The 22163-nt window shown below is 36.8% G+C and overlaps 2 protein-coding genes and 2 pseudogenes across 4 annotated transcripts; all 4 read right to left on the bottom strand.

Annotated features, from left to right (window-relative positions):
* Positions 1-212: 212 nt before the first annotated feature.
* On the bottom strand, positions 213-2866 carry LOC120148090 (annotated as a pseudogene).
* A 3466-nt stretch (positions 2867-6332) lies between these two features.
* Positions 6333-8925, bottom strand: LOC120148088 (serine/threonine-protein kinase 16-like). Its single transcript, XM_039161280.1, has 6 exons — positions 8632-8925; positions 7828-7970; positions 7454-7597; positions 6980-7165; positions 6726-6850; positions 6333-6617 (listed from the first exon to the last, which is right to left on the bottom strand). Exons 1-6 carry the CDS (start codon positions 8843-8845, stop codon positions 6392-6394), a joined length of 1038 nt encoding a protein of 345 aa, XP_039017211.1. The 5' UTR covers positions 8846-8925; the 3' UTR covers positions 6333-6391.
* Positions 8926-10047: 1122 nt separating this feature from the next.
* Positions 10048-21147, bottom strand: LOC120148086 (agmatine deiminase-like). Of its 3 annotated transcripts, none has more exons than XM_039161278.1 (10): positions 13510-13602; positions 12533-12646; positions 12346-12435; positions 12159-12243; positions 11798-11853; positions 11634-11712; positions 11360-11494; positions 10741-10973; positions 10468-10626; positions 10048-10231 (listed from the first exon to the last, which is right to left on the bottom strand). In XM_039161278.1, the coding sequence occupies exons 1-10, from the start codon at positions 13594-13596 to the stop codon at positions 10148-10150; spliced, it is 1122 nt and encodes a 373-aa protein (XP_039017209.1). In that variant the 5' UTR covers positions 13597-13602; the 3' UTR covers positions 10048-10147. The 3 variants fall into 3 exon arrangements, with proteins under 3 accessions (XP_039017209.1, XP_039017207.1, XP_039017208.1); XM_039161276.1 differs by lacking the exons at positions 12533-12646; positions 13510-13602 and adding exons at positions 20900-20947; positions 21045-21125 and having other exon boundaries at positions 10053-10231; positions 12346-12387; XM_039161277.1 differs by lacking the exons at positions 12533-12646; positions 13510-13602 and adding an exon at positions 21045-21147 and having other exon boundaries at positions 10053-10231.
* Positions 18034-21936, bottom strand: LOC120148102 (annotated as a pseudogene).
* Between the last annotated feature and the right edge of the window lie 227 nt (positions 21937-22163).

Here is a 22163-nt window from a genome sequence, read left to right as displayed (position 1 = left end):
GATTTATAATGTCAAACTCATGAAAGAGACAATTTCCCATTACCTCTAAGTATTCCATCTCTGTTTTTTAGTTCAACAAGCATTTATATTTGGGTCCCAAAGGTTGGGCTGAACACAAGGAATCTGACATGAAACAAGCTTCAACACATTGCTTATAGATTTTACAACAATTTCACTACTTAAGAACCATTTCCAACTGTTAAAATGGTAAACATTCAAATCCAATGGCAGTCAATTGTAACAATCAACTGAAATCAGAGTTCGGGAACATACCTTAGCTTACACCCCATCTGCATGAAGTTCATGATCATCACCTTGGCCCAGATAACATAGAGGGTAAAATTGTTGAAGAATATGCCTCCATTGCTTCAGGTGTTAATCCATTTAGAAATTCTTCATTCATGTTACCTTCTACATCAACTGATCCCTCAAAAAGCTTCACCACTGTGGACATGGAAGGTCTCCTTGCATATTCAGTTTGCAAGCACCACGCAGCAACCTTCATCATTTCCACAACTTCAGCAGCATTTGACTGCATATCATCACTGCACTTATCAACTAAATCCATGAGTTTCTCTTCTTCTTGCTTTGTCCTAAAAGAGTCCCAGCAAATGCCGATCTTCTTCCTCCTGTTGAGATCCATCCAGGTTGGGTCGGCCGCACAGAATTTCTAAGACCACAATACCAAAGCTATAGACATCTACTTTCTCGGTTATGACTGAGCTTAACCATTCAGGAGCCATATAACCAGGGGTTCCCCTCATAGTCGTAATGACTCGACTCTGCTCTTTTCCAAGTATCTTAGATAACCCAAAATCTGAAACTTTGGCATTGAAATTCTCATCTAATAGGATATTTTGAGGTTTGATGTCCAAGTGAATTATCTTCTGGTTGCAACCTTCATGAAGATATGCTAGTCCTTTCGCTATATCTAAAATGATTTTCTTTCTGATTTGCCAACCAAGAGCAGTTTCCTGGTTTTTGTTGAAGATCCAACCATCCAGCGATCCATTGGCCATGTACTCGTAAACTAAAAAGCCTATGGAGTTTTTCAGCACAAAATCCAACCAAAGTAACCAAATTGCAATGGTGAATGCTTCCAATTGTCTGAACTTCAGCTATGAAGGACTTGTTAACTGGACCGAAGCCAGCAAGATTCTTCACTGCAACTTCAGAAGCAGAAGGTAAGACTCCATGAAAAACAGATCCAAATCCGCCTTCACCAAGCTTGTTGCTAAAATTCTTGGTGACGTTCTTCAAATCTTCATAAGAAAATCTAACCGGCGTTCCCAACACGTTGTCGAGATAATCCTCCTCAACTTCTTGAAACCCTTTTCTAGATCTTAGAAAAACGAGAATGCAAATGAGAAACACAAAAAAGACAGCTCCAAGAATTGATCCCACAATAACTCTTGTATTCTGGCTTTTCCTTGGAGTGAAATTCGGTGAAGAAATATTATTTGTGAAATTCGGTGAAGAAATATTATTTGCATTAGGACTCTCTGAAATTGAAGAATTCCGCACCTTTATGAAAACTGAGATATTGTCATAAACTTCCTCACTTCTCTTGATGGTGAATACTTGAGAAAGAAAAGAGCAGTAACCACTACTATATACAGCAGCTTTGCAAGAACAGTTGTTCAAACAGGCTTCCTGACAATCTTGTAATGTTTGCTCGAATGAAAAAAAGCCATATTTTTGTTGATAACCGTTGGCTTGGAGGTGGAGAAAACTGTGTTGAAGAGGATGGTCACAAAAGATTGGTGAAATTGCAGAACAACCAAGACCTGGGATTCTATAATCTACTGGCATAAAATATTTTGTTTCGTTTTCGCTTGCATAGTCGAGGCATCTGCATCCATCTTCCAAGCAAACGCTATAGTTTCCACATGCCAAGGGATACTCACATCGATCAAGTTTGAGCAGATCAGTCCCCTGCCACATGCCAATGGAATCTTTCCACTCATATGCCTTCAAGTGGCCATCGCTTCCCAGTTGTATAAAACTAGCTGAGTCTGCCACCGAGAAACTCCCAAATCTTCCGGTTTGGAATAGGACTGTGTTACTTTGTTCAATCAAATAACGTATGTAATAGATTTGGGAAGGATCCGAATCCATATAAGCCGTGAATTCACCATCAATGACAGCAAATGCATACAAACCTTCACTTGGATCATCTGGTGATACACTGGCCCTTAGTTTCTGCCCTGACGATAACATCTGACCAACAACTATAGTGTCGGTTGGGTGGTCGAATGATTGCCAAACCATGTGGTTGGTTTTGTCAAACAGAATGAGGTTCCCTTCTGCACTCAAGTTTAACCCTGAAATGGGCTTGTTTGCGGTGCTTGGGGACCAAACGACAGTGTCATTAGCATCTTTCAAGATAAGTTTGCCTTGAGAAGTGAGCTCCAGTACTGCTTGGACCTCAACAGGATTGTTCCTATTAGCAGACCAAACAACTTGACCAGAAAAGCTGGAATCACCGTCGACAGAACTCGAGTTGAATATGGAGACAGAAAATAGGCAATTGTCACCCGAGAAGCTGCAGTTGAAACCACAAACAAACATCCCGTTAACAAGGATGGGTTTCACACCGGCAGACTCCCAGAAACTAAAGTCAGATGACGGAGTGTTTCTCCAGGAGTTCGGTCCATTCACAAATGATGGAGTGTTTCCCGTTAACAAGGATGCGTCGACAAAAAACGAAGATGGAACAATAAGTAGAACCAAAAGCGCCAACATTCTATTTATGGTCATTTCTCTCTAAGACGAGCAAAGGGATTTTACTTTCTAGAGAAAAGTATATTGGCTGCAACAATGGCGTCTAGCTTGACTAAACAATATAGTTCATGCTTTCGTATTGGGTTTTTTCTTCTTCTTTCTTTTCAAGAAATCACCAAGAAAGAGCATGACGAAGAACAAGAATTTTCTTTTGGAAAACAAGTAGTTTAGCAGTAGCGTTCAAAATGGGATCAATCAATGTAGTGGGGTGAGCCAAGATAACTACATACAAATCAAGGAAAAGAGTCTTGAATTAGTCTTGGAACCAAATGTTGGAATGGAAATAACTACATCACACAACACAAAGTTGCACACCGATTAACACAAAACCTACATAATCTTCTATTTAATGGTGCCTCCTTTTCTTTTATGCACACCCAAAGTGCCTAATAAATCTCTATTAGTGGTGGTGCTCTACATAATATTCTATTTAATGGAGGTTTACAGCTTGTCTAACTCACTCCTCGTATCTTCATATTCCTCCAGCGCAAAGCCTATTGCTCATGTCATCAGTTTATTTGAACTATATTAAATTCAATGATAATTAATCAATTATGAGATGGCCAATGGCAATTTAGAGCTGCCAAAAGCATTCCACAGTTGATCAGGTCAAATTTAGGGCTAAAAGTAAAAGCCACGCCGGGTTGACCTGTGAAAACCTTCCAAGTCTTTAATTTTGGACTTGATCTATGCGCAAGGAAATGTCTAGCTATCGTTACTTTCACTTTCAAAGTACAGACTCAAATAATTTTAGGATAAGATTTTTATTATATATTATTAATTGTTTAACAAAAAAGATGAATTTAGAACATAAGAATAGTCGTATGATCATTTTATTACTTTTAGTAATCGTATGAGTCAACAAAACGTCTTATAATCATAGAACATTTTATAATTTGTAATAGTTAAATGATTCAATAAAAAAATATCTTATAATAAAAGGATTTGTGTATTTTATTCTAAACTTTATCGCTTCAAGTTAAAATATTTAAATCGTAAAAGGTTTAATTATATCTTTTAAAATAATTCAAAAATATTTAAACGCTTTTTTTAATTATACATACAACTAATTCGTAGATATGTATGAATAATATTCAAATAACTCTCAAGTTTCCATTAAAGATAAAAGAACCAAAATACTTACAGTTCATTCACCATTAATGGCCGCTTATATTTCTTGATTGAACGCCTAAACACCAGAGTTTAGATTCATAACAGATAAAAGATAAAAGAACACTTGTTAACCTAACCCTCGTTTTCCCCTAACAAAAAAAGCCACATGGGAATGGAGCCCATAAGCAGAAGTGATTTCACTTCGTTTTTCTTAACTTGGAACCACTTCGAGGAGCAGTGCCTTCCTTGTTTTTGTTTTTGTCTTTGTCTTTGTCTTTGTCTTCTTTCTTCTTCGTTCCTAGCTTCTGTTTCCCAGTCTGCTTCTTATCTTCACTCCCTTGAACTCCACTAAAATGATGGCTTGGACCTGAAGAAGCATCGGAAGCCATTGAATCATCGCTGTCCACGACACCTTCATGAAAATCGCCATCCTTTTCATCACCATACACACCACCGTCATCTTCCTCACTGGCTCCTCCGTCGTTTCCGTCTTCACCGCCGCCGTGTAAGGGTGAACCAATGTACATTGTCCACCCCGATTCACTGCTGTGACACTCCTCGTTGCCCCCACAGACCTCGGAAGACTCCATATTTGCGAAAAAAGAAAACAAAGAGAAGAAGCTTTTAAAGTCTAGAGCAGAATACACTCATCTCTCCTGGAAAATCTATATAGAACCGTAATTTAATTCTCTGACAGTGGATCAGCTGTCAAACGAAAGTGAAATCCAACTTTTTACAAATGGCATGAATTCCAGAGTTTCTTGAATTTGAAAAGACAAGGGTTGTTGTTGGGTTATTAATTTAGTTTCTTTCCAAAATGATGATACAATATCCCTTCCCCTCCTGCATTTCTCCATTAATAAAAAAGGATGGCTTTAATGGCAAATGACAGATTTGGCTCAGTCTACGAAACCATGGAGAATATAAGACCTGATCCTCTCATTAAAACCCAGATTGAGACGTTGTCTCATACTTACATTTCAATAGGAAATCCAACAATGAAACTAAAACTGTTCGGACAACATTAAAAGAACATGTCGAGATATGCTTTGTTCTTCTGCTCTTCTGTCTTACTGTCTTCTCCATAAGCATGCTTTGTTTCGAAAGAAATCCAATTATTTTTTACCAAGCCTTTCAAAAATAAATTGAACTTTCTGATTAAACATGTTGAAGTTTCCTTTATAAATGAATGGGTTGGCTGGAAAGCGTAAAGCATGTCAGATTTGGTTCTGTGATGATCGGTGGTGATGGGTGAAATTACAGTGATCAGACAGATAACTTCCGCAATTTACTTCAGCATTTACTATTGAGATGACCTTCTTGTTTCACTTTTTTTAAAACCCTACTTTCATCTCGAACCTGCAGAATTTATTTCACCATTTACTATTTCGATTTCTGCATTTCGTTTCACTTCTTTTTATTTATACATTCTTCCAATAGTATTCTCATTGCTATCCACTGCAATTCCTTTTGCATGATATTATATATAAATATTATTTTCTTCGAGCTAAATTTATAAAATTTGAGTTTAATCAGATTATTCAATCATTTAATTTTCTTGAAATATCTTTAGTATTAATGTCTACACACACCTTTTTTTAGGGGTTTTACAACCATCATGTGGTATAAGACATATTTAAATTATGATTATGGTTGTATTTTCAGTTGTGTTACGTTTATCACGATTGTAGACATAACGGACACTTTTATGGTGTAAATATCACGATTATATAATAACGGTATCAGCTACACCACTATCGCTTTATAATGGTTGTCCCTTGTTCTCATATGTAATGGGGTAAGGGGGAGGTAAGATAGTAGATTGCCCCCAACACCAGGTTGAGAGCAGCTTCCGTAGAAGACCTCCGAATTATGAAATGCCCTCCGTGGGACTCGATCCCACGACCTCAAGGTTAAGAACCTTGTGCTCTACCAACTGAGCTATTTAAATCTCTGGTATAGACGTTACATCCCTTATGAAACTTAATAATATCCCAATTCTATGAATAGCTCGTAATGCTACATCTCTTCCGATAGCATGACCTTTTATCATAACTTATGCTCATTGGTCATTGCATACCCTAGTTTACTACTGCTCGATCAGCATTTTTCCGCTGCGGTTGAGCAGCGAAAGGGGTCCCGCTTCTTGTACCCTTGAATCCAGAAGTACCGTTCGAACATTCACTCTAGAACGACCCTCGAATAAGAAAATCTTGGAACACAAACTAAATGGATAACACAAATTATGGAGGTTTCTCTATAAAATCGAATCATGAATGTAGAAATCCGGACTTCAATAAATTACAGAACATTAAGTTAAATAGTTACGACACTTCTAAGACAGCTAACTCCACATTTATATAACATTACATTACTGCTATTGCTTTGATAGACGTTTTCACTTCTGCGAGTATTTAAAAGACGTAAGAAATGGGCTTTAGCTTGTATACATCAATGGTTGAATGCCCTTACCCCTTCACACCCCCATATGATTTCACTCTGAAAACTTTGAGATCAGCTTGTCGACATGAATTATGATATCATCTATCCGAGGTCGAACTGCAGCCTGAGGTTGAAGCATCCATGTCACGAACTGATGAAGAGCTTCCGGATATGATGGTTTAGGTCCAGCTGGCCACTTAACCTGAGCATTTATAATGGCCAACTGCAGGCTTCCTCCAGCTTCTCCAAGTGCATATTCGAATGGAGACACCCCGTACCTACAACAAATGATGATTAATAACATAATAACTGCAAAAACCGAATGGTTCGCTGTGGGAGATAAATGCATTTCCAATAAGCAACAGTTCAAAGATATTATTTTTTACATTATTGCATATAAAGTACATCCCAATGACCAAATATCACTTCTCTCATCAATATCTGCATCGCTTGGGCAGTCCCACAACTCGGGAGCTCGGAAAGGTGCTGAACAGTGCTCAGATGCCCATTCCTACACATGAAACCCCAATCAAACATAAGCATAGTGGAAGACGCACTAAGCCGATAGACAGAAATATGCATCTCGAAATATTGCATTCAAAAGACTATTAAGCATTGAAAATAAAGAAGAAATAAGGACCTGAAGCTGGAGAGCCTCTGAACGAGAGCGAATTTGTTTCCTCGCAGGACGAGCACTCCCGAAGTCCATCAATATAGCAAGGGGTGATTGCCCTTTTCTACGGGTTAAAAGAACATTTCCTGGCTTGACATCATTATGTGCATATGGAGGATCAAGACTATGCATATGTTTGAGTCCTGCACACAGCTGTGGAAATAATTTGGTCCAGTTAAAATGCATACAATTCTAACTAATCAGTTATAACATCAATAAATCCGGGGGAAAAAATAAGAAAAGAGGAAGTCTAAAACATTAAAAGAACAAATATTAGAGCATTGAGCTAGATGGTAAAGTATAAAGAAGACCATGAGATACATTGATTACACGTGCCACATAATTACCAATCCTTGACTGAGAAATATTCAAGCCCTTAAAAGTGTATTACATGAAGAAATGACATGACATACATCAAAACGCTAAGATCGTTTTACTCACCTGCCGGAATATTTGAAGAACATCTGAGGTAGAAAAAAACTCCTTTTTAGCTTTCATAGCATTGGAATTGTCCAGTAAAGTTCCATCCAAATGAACAGGAAATAGTAAATATGCTTCATGATTCCATGATCCTTCTTGTGTAGGCTAATCAAAGAAATCAAATTGTTTTAGACGAATGCAATTGCATGAAAAGTAATTTGAAATAAGAGAACAACAATAAGCACTAAAAGAAATACGGGAGCATCTTAAAATAGTTCCATTTGTAAGCTTTACATCAATCTTATGGCCAAATGGGTTGATAAACTCAAAAACACTCGGCATGCATGCATGCAAAAGTATTAAGGTTAATTTGAAAAAGATATCCAAAGAATTACCTTGACAGAGATGATAGCATGATCAAGAAGCGGAAGCAGATTAGGGTGACTAAACAAGGATGAAACACGGATCTCCTCACGAACCAATTCCAACTGCTCAGTATTCTGAATGAGAACTTTCTTCATCGCATAAGTTCCATCATCTGAAAATGCAAACACAAGTTCAGATATAATTCAGATGAAACAAAAATGCATAAACTGGAACCTGGCAGACGAGAAGTCAGACCATCATAAATCAAAGACACAACAACTTCATATAAATTCTGATGTTCTACCTCCAATGCTTAAAGTTTTCACAACAGAATTGAGATCAAAGATTAAACTGGTCCACAGTTTCAGTTCTGTAACTCCAACTAGAGTTTGATAATCACTTAAAGGTACACTTCTACAATATATGATTCGATTTGATGAGATTATTCATACTACCATTGTAACCAAAAAAAGAAGAAGAAGAAGAAAAGGGCACAATTTCAGATCCATATCAAATCAAAATAACCCCAAACAACCTACCATATATTTTCATAGGAAATACCATAGCCGGCTTCAATTTTCCATAGACAAGATACCAGAATCTAGATAATCCATACAGTCATTCAAAATAAATCAACAAAAACAAGATATCACACACAAACACAATCAAATTGCAACAAAAGGGAATCACTTAAAACCATGAACCAAAGGACCAAACGAAAACAAAAAATGCACAATTCAGAAAGATCAGATCATTGAAAAATCATTCAAACAGAGAAATACCCAAATCGTAAAATCCTAAAAAAAAGAGAGAAATTTTTGAAGGGGGCGAACCAGAAAGATGAGAAGAGTCCTTGACTTTTTTGGCTAAGCCAGTAGCTGAAGCTGAAGAGGAATCGGATACGACTTCCTTCACCAAATAAACATAGGCGAACCCACCTTCGCCCAACTGTCTCACGATCCTGAACCGGTTGTCGTTGATCCAAACGTCCCCTCCACCGTTTACGGCGTCGTACAATGCATTCAACCCTGAAAACGAACACCCCATTGCTTTTCTTTTATCCCTTCAACTCAAAAAAGAAAAAGAATTCCTTTTTAGATCTTCAAGCTATCATTTTTTTTCAGCTTTTGAATCATTCATGAGACTGTGATTTGTGTATTAGAATTTAGATCAGAGTTTGACACTCCACTATTTCATTCTTCCACTCCGCTGTTTACGTTGGGATTGGCTACCGTCACTTTGACGCGACTGCACACATCAAAATCTGGCGCCACTCCCTCGAGCTTAATTTATAATTTTAGAGTTCCTATGATTTAATCTGGTCCGTCCATTTGGCTGACCAAGTAGATACGACTTACGAGTACACAATCTTAATGCCTAAGATAGTGAAAAATGTATAGGCTTAATACATAACTTGGCCCCTAACTTTGACATTTCTTTCAAATTGATCAATGAAGTTTTTTAGGTCAAATTATCACTTAAGGTTGGAGAACGTGACATCCCTTAAGGTTGAATGCACAAATTGTTCCCCTAAACCTGGAAAATTTGTTTAAATACAAAAAGTTAAAATTTCTATTTTTTTTAATTAGGTTGACATAAAGTATAAATATTTGGGTAAATTATACCAATAGTCACCAACTTATTCCTTTTTTATTTTGGTCACCAAATTAATTTTTTTAGTAGAAGTGTCATTAATGTTATTCTTCCCATTTTGATCACATGCCTTTAAAAATTTAACAACAAAGCTTAAATAGAACTCATTTTTATTTTTTCAAATTTTATGTCACTTTTTCTCTCCTCATCAATATCTCATGTGTCATTTTTTATATTTTTATTTGACCAATCGATGATGACACGTGACACCATCTATCATGAGTCATCATCAAATTGATTAAATAAAATATTAAGAAATGACACATAAGTTGTTGATGAGAAGAGAAAATGATGTAGAAATTTGAAAAAAATTAAAAATATATCATATCAATATTACTGTCAAATTTTTAACGACTGATGAATAAAATATAAAAGAATAACGTTAGTGACAGAAAAGAAACAATAGATTGGCAATTATTAGTATAATTTACTTTAAACATTTTTAAAACTAGGACTAAATTTACACATGATATTTTATTTTATATCAGACATTGTTGCATTTGTTCATTTAACACACAAATGTTTAAGAAATGGTTGAAGACAATGGTGAGTAAAATCCATTGATAAATTACTGCAACTTTTGTGTTGGTGTATAGGTTTGTAAAAATGGTGTTTTATTGATACAGCCCAAATCTTCTGCTGCAGAAACTCAGCCACCGAATCAAACAAGGACCGACAGTTTTTCCAGTCGAAGTCTCAGGCAGCCGGGTGTTGCTGAGTAATGCAGTGTATATTTCCGCCTCCCAGGACGATTTCTCGAGCACCCTCAATTCTTACAACCTGCATTCAGTCAAGAGAACAACATCAGGCTTTGATACGAGTATGTTACGCAAGTCGGGTGGAAGTGTCAGATACGAGTATGTTTAGTTTCCCGAACGGTCTTGCCGGATATGCACCGGACACGAGTACTTCAGGAAAAATAAAAGAGTTGAAGCAACATTGGTGGAAAAGTATGAGGGTAACATTCACACCAAAGTAATATAGCCCCAAAGTAACCAATGAAAATACTTGCTTACTTGATAGTTCGGAAAAGCTCGAGAAAGGACACGGACAGCTTCATCGTCCCACTTTTGGTCCCCGAATTGTGGCGTGATGATTGCTCCATTGGCAATATAGAAGTTGACGTAAGATGCAGCAAGTCTTGTACCTGGAAGTCTCGGTTTAGCCTCACCATCCTGTTAGAAGCATCAAAACAATGCACAATGAGACCAATCTTATCTTTTAGGCTAGGCATTAAGTTGAATATATTTGGCCTGCAACGCAGACCTGTAGGGGAAAGAAATTCTTACTTGAGCAACTCCGGCAGCTTCTTCGTTCGTCATAAAAAGTGGCCCTGGAACATGGAGTTTGATAATTTCTAATTTCCGACCACATGCGTTTCTTTCATTTGAGAGAACAGAGAAGGCTTCCATGGAACGTTCATACTGAGGATCGGTTTCATCATCAGTCCAAGACAACAAAACAACACCAGGCTTTGCAAAGCAGCACATATTATCGATATGACCATTAGTATCATCGTCACCTGTTGAAAACAAGAAGATGCTTTATATTTCGGCAGACATATAAAGTGTTTTAAAAGCTTTTCGGGTTTGCCCCAGCTCGTCGATAGTCAATAAATGCTGCAGTGCTACAGCTATCCTCCAAGGGAGATTGTTTAATATTCTAAAAGCAATATCGAGTTAAGGTTTGCCAGAACAGGTATTGCAGTTCAGAATTCAGATACGAAGATTTGTGCATTAATAAACAACAATATTGCAGTTCTTTAACTACTCTGTAAATAAGATTTCTTCATATATCACCACGGATTTCCCTCGAAGGAGACGAGAGCATTAGACATGTATGCATATTGTGAAATGATGATCACCAACCGAGAAAGAGAACAATTAGGATCAAGACAGAATCATGTACCGTATAATCCGCGAGGCAACCAAATAACCTTCTTGACTCCAAGATATGCCTTAAGTTCATCCTCTATTTGCTCTTTCGACATATTCGGGTTCCTGTTTTCATTCAAAAGGCACTCCTCGGTCGTGAGGCAAGTTCCTGAGGGAAAAATCTAAAGCTGAATAAACTCTAAAGATTACATTGCGGGAGAAATATTTAAAACATTAAGCTTCTCATGGTTTAAGCATTCAAAAGACTTTCCATTGCTCGTAAAGCAACCAGATTATCGGTTTATCACCTTCTCCGTCTACATGAATACTTCCACCTTCAAGAATCATCGTATGTGGAAATCTAGGAAGCCTCTCATTTCCCAATATATACAAACAATAAATGAGTAAGATAAATCTCCGGAATATTAAGAAGCATTACACCAAAACAAGTAAATATATCAGTAACACTAACCTTCCTTGCCACAAAGAGGTCAAGAGTCCAATCTGTATAACAACCATCATCGACCCCTACAAAGACGACGACAGAACAACTCAATATGAAATCATGTTCTAAAATTCCATTTAATCAGTTCAAAGGCAAATTAGAGAAGGTAAGAACTTGATTTCTACCCGTTGTTTGGCATGCGATTTTAGGTAACGAATTCAAATCATCTAGTTCATCTTCCATATTTAATAAACACTTAAAGGGTGATATTAAATCATGTTAGGTGTAGTATAAATGTGATAGTAGCTCATTGTTAAACCATCATTTCAATTTTTAATTGATTGGTTGCAGAGGTTTCAATGAATTGATTCCCAAAGTTTACTGTTACCTCCCCAGCTGTTGAAATTCCAATCGATCCCGGCAACCTTGTGCTCGGTGTTATCCGAATTCACTTCGCTTTTCCTTACAACAAACTGCAAGAAGGGAAAAAATACATTACTCTAACATATTTCAGTACGAAAAATGCATTTCTAGACTATAAAAGTAAATCCAAGTGAAGAGTAAGAGGTGCTCACAGTTGGACCGATATCGCGGAACCAAGAGTCGTTCATGCTCATTTCAAGAACCCTGATATTTGTTGGCAACTGATTTCGTGCATTCTCCCACTGTGTTTATGAAGTTAATCAATCCATTATAATTCAGCTCAATACAATACGTAAGACATACGGAACACGGTTTTCGATCGCTAGAACTTGTTCGAACCTGAGCAGCACTTGCGCAGACGGTGATGGGCTCGAACTTGGAGATTGCAGTTGCGACCTTAGACAACACATGTTGGGCGTGCTTAGCATTGTCTCTCCAATTATCGGGACGTTCCTGAAAAACAGGCAGTTCCGAATTTGACAAACTCAACACACTCTATAAACATGAAATTAACATCGGACACCATCTAATCTTCTAGCCATGAAGTGGATAATTATATCCTTAAATAGGAAAATCAATAGCATAAGTCCCGGGTATTATAAGTGTTGTACCACATCCGGATATTAATATTTTCGGAGAACATATTTGCTATAAGAACACCGGAATAGTATATTAACACAGGAGTCTTAAACACTCAATATCTCTCAATAGTTCAGAAGAAGGATTTCGAAGATATAGATCTCGAGAATGACATGACCTCTAATAAGTTCATGTGACCTACCAAAACTAGATCCGGGGTCACCTGACATTATTCATTTAGACTGCTGACTTATGAGTAGCCATTATATCTTTGTACGTGTACTAGGGTCTCAACCAAGACTGAGAAGAAATTGGAATCACATCACCCTCACTTATGTTTTCTTCTATCTTTTAATGGAGACAGAAAATATTAAAACCAGCTAACGGTTAATTCTTAAGTCTTAACCAGTTATGACTCTCCGTCTAAATGAAAGGGATGAGCCGCCAGCGTAATGCATTTGATCAACGATGAGATATAAAAATTACATATCACAGCTAGATGAAACATTAATTAAGCAACATAACCAATAATCAGACAAAACCCCATCCCATTGCAATGAGATTGGAAGAGGAAACAGAGTCAAAACAAGGCGAAAACATGCAGGAACAACAACAAGAAAAAAAACAAAATGATATCTCAGGGTTCTGAGTTATATCCATCAAAGAAGAAACAAGAAAGAAATGAATGAATGAATGAGTTATGAATCCAAATGAAAAAGAGAAGGGAGAACACTAACAGGCCAACCCATCCAGCACTGGGAATGGGGTTCCCACTCTGCAGGCATGTGGAAACCAAGATGAGACGGCGCCGCTTTCATCTCCATAATCTCCTACCGTGTCAAATCTATCTGACCTTTCCTTATGAACTAAAGCTTAAACCCTTTGCTTCGCCTATATATATTATATATTATATTTAATGAACACCGAAAGTGACTGACGACTGATACAGTTGGTAAAGTTGCACTATCTTACGCACAGAATATTTGACCAGTTGTCAGTTAGGTTTCTATGTAATTATTACTGGTAAAAATATCTCCAGTGAATGAAATCAAAGTGGATGAAAACAGCTGCAGTGGTTGGTGTACGAGGATTGTTTGATATAGTACATATATATATATATATTCGATTTATTATTCATCTATAGTTCATCTTATTATTTATAAAGATTCCAGGTTCGAACACCAGCGATTGCAGAATATTTAAGTTTTTATTGTCAAATGGTCTATAGTCTTATTAGAACATATACTATCACTTGTAATCACTTTAAACTAATCAAAAAAAAGTTTTATCTTATTATTATATTCTATATTTATTAATATATGAGAGAAGTCACGATAATAAATATATAAAAAAGTATATGATATATAAAATATGTAAATTTTATTCGAATATTTCTATTTTGATTAGTATGTATTTTGTTTAAGTATTAAAAATTTAAAGTTTATGTTTAAAATTTTCTGTTCAGATATTAAAAGTAAAAGTTTACAATTTCGAGCTTGAATTGAGTTGTTAGATTTTGTAGTGAAAAGAAAAAAATAATGTAAACTTTAGTTTTCGCAATCTATATATTAAAAAAATACATTTAGTATATTTGGTGAGGAAGGACAAAATGGCATCTTCAGACTTGCAAAATCTAGGGAGATTAGGAAAAATGATCTAGGTAACATTAGGTTTATTAAGGACAACAATGGTGTTCTTTTAACGAAAGATCATGATATTAAGAGGGTTTGGGGTAGTTACTTCTTTGGCATTTAATGACGGTGCCTCTCCATGTAGAGATAGTATCGTTGATGGGTCAGCCGACCATCATACTACGGCCAATGACTGCCCTACAAGTAGGATTGGGTTTGAGGAAGTCAAAATGGCTCTTAGAAAGATGGGAAGGGAGAAAGCTGTCGGTCCTGATCAAATTCCTATCACTGTGTGGTTAGCCCTAGGAGATGAGGGAGTTAAGTGGTTGACCAATATCTTTAATATTATTTTAGAGACTGCCAAGATGCCAGAGGAGTGGAGAGAGTCTACGGTGATACCAATCTATAAAAATAAAGGAGATCCCCAACGTTGTGGTAACTACAGAGGTATTAAACTACTCAGCCATACCATGAAGCTATGGGAAAGGGTGATAGAGGCTAGGTTGAGACAAGTTACTAGGGTTTCGGAAAACCAATTTGGCTTTATGCCAACAGGTCTACCACGGAGGCGATTCATCTACTTCGACGGCTTATGGAGAATATAGGGAAAAGTCTAGAGATCTTCACATGGCGTTCATTGACCTTGAGAAGGCTTATGATAACGTTCCTCGCGATACGATCTGGAAGACTTTGGAAACGAGACGGATACCAACTGCTTATATCCGGGCGATTCGTGATATGTACTGTAGATCTACTATTTACGTCAGGACTACAGTTGGTGACACCGAGGCATTCCCGGTGGAAATCGGACTCCACCAGGGTCGGCTCTTAGCCCTTACATCTTCGCCTTGATTATGGACGACATCTATTGTGCGACACCAGATGGTGTACCTTGGTGTATGCTTTTCGCTGACGACATTGTCCTCGTTGCTGAAACAAAATCTGAGTTGAATAGTAGACTGGCTACCTGGAAGACTGCTTTGGAAGAAAAGGTTTAAGGATCAATATTGAAAAGACAAAGTATTTATGTTCAAACTTCAATGGGAACCAAAACGATGAAGATGTAGAAGTATGCATAGAAGGACACGTTCTTCCCTCAAAGGATTGTTTCAAGTACTTAGGGTCTATGATACATAAAGATGGGGGTGTAGATGATGACGTTACACACCGTATAAAGGCGGGATGGCTAAAGTGGAGGGCCGCTAGTGGAGTTTTGTGTGACAAGAAGGTGCCTCTAAAACTTAAGGGAAAATTTTATAGAATGGCAATAAGACCAGCGCTGTTGTATGGATCAGAATGTGGGCACCCAAGAAGGATCACGTAAGGAGGATAGAGGCCGCTGAAATGAGAATGCTTCGATGGACATGTGGTAGGACTCTGTGGGATATGACGACAAACTCTGCTATTAGGATGTCCTTAGGGGTGGTGTCTGTTTCCGAAAAATTAAGGGAGGGAAGACAACGGTGGTTTGGGCACGTCCTTAGGCGACTACCGTCGGATGCGGTCAGGAGGGTAGAGTCGATTACAGTCGATGGTGCCAGAAGGAAAGGACGACCAAGGCGGAAGTGGGATGACTGCTTGAGATCTGATTTGATGGATTTAGGCCTTACCGAAGACATGACCTATGATAGGAAATTATGGAGGCTTAAGACTAGGGTAGTCGAGTAGTGTGGGTCCAATCTATAGGGTGTATCATCTTTGTCTTCTTTTAAAGGCATTTGTAGTAATTTCCATGACTTTTACTTTTTATACTTTTCTGTTATTGGTATTTATGAATGATTAGAACTGGGCTTGATATCGTTGTCTTCTGTGTATCATTCTCGTCATGTTTCCTCTGTATAAATTTAGCCGGGTCTTATGTTTCTGTCTATATACAGAGATTCTTTCGCAGGGATTATTTTGCAGGGATTACTCCCCATTACAGAAGCACATATGGTATTAATGACTGCATATGAATACTGTTTAGCTATGTATTTATGTAATTATTTATACATGCATTGCATTTTATCTATATTTTTAATTTTTTGACTGCCGGAGGTCTTTCACGGAAGCTATTCTCAACCTGGCGTTGGGGGCAGCCTACTACCCTACCTCCCCCTTACCCCATACATATGGGAATTGGGTTTTGTTGTTGTTGTTGTATTTAGTATATTTGGTGATATATATATATATATATATATATATATAAATTACTCTAAACATATTAGAAATAGTTTATCTCAAAAGATATAGCTAAGCATGCAATCATACGGAGAGATTTTGATATAATTTTGTTTCAAAAACATCTACTAACTCAATTGATAATTTTGGAACGATAACAAAATTTTGAATGTAATAAAACCACGAATAATCACAATACACATATTGATAGTTTCATCGTCGAATGAATGAAAAGGTAATCCTTTATAATCATAAACGAGTCAATTGACATTTAGAGTGAAACTTTGGACATTCAAATAAAAAATCTTTAGATAAAATAATCATGGAGAAGACAGACCGATAGGGAGACAAGTACTCATGTAATAATTAAGCTTTGCTTTTCATTAACCAAGCGAGACATAAAAATACATGGATTAATAATATTTTTACCATGTTCTTCGCACAATGAAGTTGGACGATGCCTTGCATTTTAATAGGTCTAATCATGCCGCATAATTTTCTAAAAAATAATGGATTGTTTATTATACACTAACGATATGTGCAGTAAACTGTAAGCTTTATATATACTCGCACAATGATAATTATGCCAAGTCTTGGTTCGTGAAAATGTGGTTATTGATGCAACCCAAATCTTCTGCTGCACCAACTGAAAATACTTCAATGTTTTTCAGACAGCAGGTTGTTGTTGAGTGATGCAATGTATATTTCCACCTCCCAAGACAATTTCTCGAGCACATTCAATTCTTACAATCTGAGACACAACAAATCATTCATACAAACGAACTTAACTCAGTCAAAACCCAAATTGATTCCATCATAAACCAGAAAACATATCAGCTTTGCTAGCCTATTTTGTGAAAAAAACTACGTTACTCGGACTTGGGTTGAAATTTTCAAAATTTCCTAATAATTTTGAGGGGTTTTGGAGGATTGTGTCCTCTTACTCTTGCATGTGTATTAGTTGGACATGGATATTTCAAGAAAAATGATTAGTCGAAACAATATAGGCGGAAAAAACGTGAGCCGGTACCTAAAAGCTCACGTCTGCAAGTTGATGATCGTTGCTTACATCAAAGCTATGTTACTCTGGCTCTTCTAACTTCTAAGCTTCTTCAGCATATACTATCAGGTATATTCCATCGCTGAACATGAAACACTTATTATTGCTTTTAACTTCAAAAATTGAAGTCGGGATGTTATCTGGGTTTCTTTCGGTATCGATATTAGCCTTGACCCTCGTCTTTTTGGATTGCTATCTTCACTAACAACTGAAACTTTTGTACTTGTGTTATCTCCTAGTCATATCCATTAGCGGAACACAAGATTCCTAGCAGTGACTGTAAGCTGATATCGCACAGTTTGATAAATCAATCTAACCTGTTTCGGTTTTTTCTTGAATAACTAGAATAGAACTAAATATTGCATCCATCATGGTACTACTACCAGCACATGTTGAAAAGAAATACTTGCTTACTTCATAGTCTGGAAAGCTTGAGAAAGGACATGGACAGCTTCGTCGTCCCGCTTTTGGTCCCCAAACTGTGGCGTGATGATCGCTCCATTGGCAATATAGAAGTTCGCATATGAAGCAGCAAGTCTTGTACCAGGAAGTCTCAGTTTAGCCTCACCATCCTGTTGTCAGAAACCAAAAAGACAAGGAACAATGCACAATAAGACCCGGTTTTTCTTTTGGAACAAACAACTAATAATGAATGACAAGGAGAAAAACTACTGCAATATTCTCGAAAGCTGCATATAGGCTCTGAGTTGAATGAATATGGACTGAGATGAAAAGTGGTAGGGGAAAAAATGCTTACCTGAGCAACTCCAGCAGCTTCTTCATCCGTCATAAAAAGCGAAACCCGGAACATGGAGCTTAATTATTTCTAATTTCCGACCACATGCATCTGTTTCATTTGAGAGAAAAGTGAAGGCTTCCATGGAACGTTCATACTGAGGATCTGTTTCATCATCAATCCAAGACAACAAAATAACACCAGGCTTTGCAAAGCAGCACATATTATCAATATGACCATTCGTATCATCATCACCTGTAGAAAAACAAGACGATACTTTAAATTTCGGAGGACGTATATAGTGTTTAAAAAGCTCTTCAGGCTTGCTTGAGCTTGTAGATAATCAATAAGGTTTAAAAGTGACATCAAGTTAAGGTTTGCCAGAAGAGTTTGCATTCAAGAAATGAAGAACATTAGACATGCTTATCTTTCGTCATATATGAATCATTGTGATATGAAATATGCAAACATGAAATGATGATCCCCCGACCCAAAAGTTAAAAAAATAAAGAAATAAAAGAAATAGTAAGGGCTTATAAATCGAAAAGAAATCTGCGATATATGTCAGACACGGAATCAAAACAGAATCGTGTACCATATAATCCGCGAGGCAACCAGATAACCTTCTTTACTCCAAGATATGCCTTAAGTTCATCCTCTATTTGTTCTTTGGTCATATTTGGGTTTCTGTTTTTGTTCAAAATGCACTCCTCCGTCGTAAGGCAAGTTCCTGATGGATAAAACTAAAGATGAATAAATCCGGAAAATGATACATTGCTTGAGGAAAAAATGTACTTAAAAATTTAAGGGCTGCTCGAGAAGTGATGCCTCTAACTATGTATAAAAAAATATACGTAATCTTTTGAAGCAGTACATGATATGAAAGAAAATAAAAAATTATATATTAAATTGCAAAAACCTTTGTTCTTAAACTTCTCATAGATTGAATAGGCAAGTACAGAAGAAGAAAACGAAAGCCAAAGCAAGTACATAATCTTAATCCTCCGGCTTTTCATTGCTTAAGCATTCAAAATACTATCCATGGCTAATAAAGAATCAGATCTACAGAGATCACTTGAAAAGCGACTACGTTTATAACAATGATAGAGAGCAAACAAAAGTAAATGAAGAAAAGAGATGCAGTTAACTCATTTCTGTTGAAGTTTAAGTATAGTTCTCAAGAAAATATGTAAGTGATAATCTTGCAGGATTCATGTTATTCTTTGAAAGCTACATCTACCATTGAAATAACAGATACAGGTGCCCTGCCACGACTTGTGTCAATTGACCTTCACATTCACTTCTCTTTATCATGGTTCTCATAACAGGGATTCTTTTTGTTATTTTAAAGGCGAATAGGTGATCATCTTTTCAAAGAGCCTCATACTATAAACACTGAAATAATCCTGTTTGAGTGTGAGCAAATGAAGGTAGAAAGAAAAGACCCTTTAAATTATGTACGTACAGTTGAAAAGATTCCTAAAGTGGCCTTGGCCAATAGTTTTGACATGGCAAGCTAATCTTTCACTTTTTCTGAAATAACATGCACTAAAATTGCTAATCAAACAGCAGATAAATTATCGGTTTATCACCTTCTCCGTCTACATGTATACCTCCACCTTCAAGAACCATCGAATGTGGAAATCTAGGAAGCCTCTCATTTCCCAATATCTACAAACAATCAGGAAGTCAAGATAAATCTCCGAAATATTAAGAAGCATTAAACGTGAACAAGTAAATACATCACTAACACTAACCTTCTTTGCCACAAGAAGGCCAAAATTCCAATCTGTATAACAACCATCATCAACCCCTACAAAGACCACGATAGTTTCCTTTCAGTGAAGACAGATAGGAGATAAACCCATAAATTAACACATGAAGACTACTAACATTTAAAACCATCAAGTTCAAGGCCAGACTCTCCTGATCAATGCAATATGCAATCAAATTAAAAGTTTCGACCAACATCTTTCACGGTTTTTTCTCCTCAACATACTAAGTTTAACCACCATTTTCAGAAATTCCAGTCAATTAGTTCATAGGCAAGTTAGAAGGTAAGAACTTGATTTCTACTCATTGTTTGGCATGCTTTTAGATAAAGAATCCAAATTATCTGGTACATCTTCCATATTTAATGAATACTTAAAGGATGATATTAAATTATGTTAGTTGCAGCACAAATGTGATACTAGCTCATTGTTAAAAATCATTTCAATTTTTAATAGATTGGTTGGCAGAGTACATCGGTTGCTATCATTTCAAGTTTCAATGGATTGATTGCCTAATAAGGTGCATTAATTCCAAACTTTGAAGTTTACTCTTACCTCCCCAGCCATTGAAATTCCAATCGATCCCGGCAATCATGGGCTCAGGATTATCAGAATTCATTTCTCTTTTACTTACAACAAACTGCAAGAAGGGGAAAAAAACAAATTATTTAAAATATTTCAGTAAGAAAAATGCAGTTCTTGACTACAAAAGGGGAATCCAACTGAAGAATAAGAGGTGCTCACAGTAGGACCAGTATCACGAAACATCTCAAGAACCCTGATATTTGGCGGCAACAGACTTCGAGCATTCGCCCACTGTGTATAAAGTTAATTACATCATTAAAATTCAGCTCAAAGCCAATACGTAAAGACATACGAAAGGCAGGTTTTGATCTCTAGAACTTGTACAAACCTGAGCAGCACTTGCACAGACGGTGACAGGCTCGAACTTTGAGATTGCAGTTGCAACCTTTGCAAACACATGCTGTGCGTGCTTTGCATTGTCTCACCAATTATCAGGACGTTCCTGAAAAACAGGTAGGTTCAAATTCGTCACACTCAACAGACTCTAAGCATGAACTAACATCAAACGCCATCTAATGTTCTAGCCATAAAGTGGATCATTATACCCTCAAATAAGGAAAATCAGCAGCATAAGCCCCAAAGTATTAAAGGACATAAAAATTACATACTATAGCTTGATGAACAGTAATTTAGCAGCATAACTGAATGCAAGTTGAGAATGTACGGGAATTATATTTTTAAATTTAACATAAACTTGGAGCTATACTGCCAATAATCAAAGGCTGCTAAGTGCTCAGTTACAACAACAAAAAAGTCAAAACCTGCATTTTTTTTGCTCTGCAGGATTACAACCTCTAGATGGAATACTAATTTCCCTGATATTAAGCAAGGAAAAGCACGTAAAAGGTTCAGACCAAAACCATCTAACATTTTGAGGAATAAGATTAAAAGGAATACAACAGCAGATAAAACCCAATTCATTGAAATGAATCAGAAGAGGAAACAGAGTCAAAATAAGGCAAAAACATCAAACAAAAGGATATCTACCAATTCTGTCATACCCATCAAAGAAGAAACGTTTGTTATCACAAACGACATACAGAGTTTAACATGAAATCAAAAAAAAATGAATGAGCTGAATTCATAAGAAAGAAAAAAAGAAGAAGAAAGAAAACTAACAGGCCAACCCATCCAACACTGGGAATGGGGTTCCCATTCTACAGGCATGAAGAAACCAAGATGAGACGGTGGCGCTTTCATCTCCATATCCGACAGTTGTCAAATCTATATGACCTATCCTTCTGAACGAAACTCATCTCCATAAACAGTTGTGTGTGTGTATAAAGTGTGAACTGGCAATGACTGACGGCTGATACAGTTGGTAAAGCATCCATAATGCAGTTTGTCAAGTTACAATACTGAATATTCTTGCAGCGACCCACTTTTCGTAGATATTAGGGTAAATTATGTATTTAGTCATTTGACTATTTATACAGTTACATTTTGA

This window comes from Hibiscus syriacus, unplaced genomic scaffold, assembly GCF_006381635.1.
Source record: "Hibiscus syriacus cultivar Baekdansim isolate YM2019G1 unplaced genomic scaffold, ASM638163v2 tig00110948_pilon, whole genome shotgun sequence".
NCBI lineage: Eukaryota > Viridiplantae > Streptophyta > Magnoliopsida > Malvales > Malvaceae > Hibiscus > Hibiscus syriacus.
The sequence above is the reverse complement of the archived record's forward strand: the minus strand, read 5'-3'. Positions and strand labels throughout refer to the sequence as shown.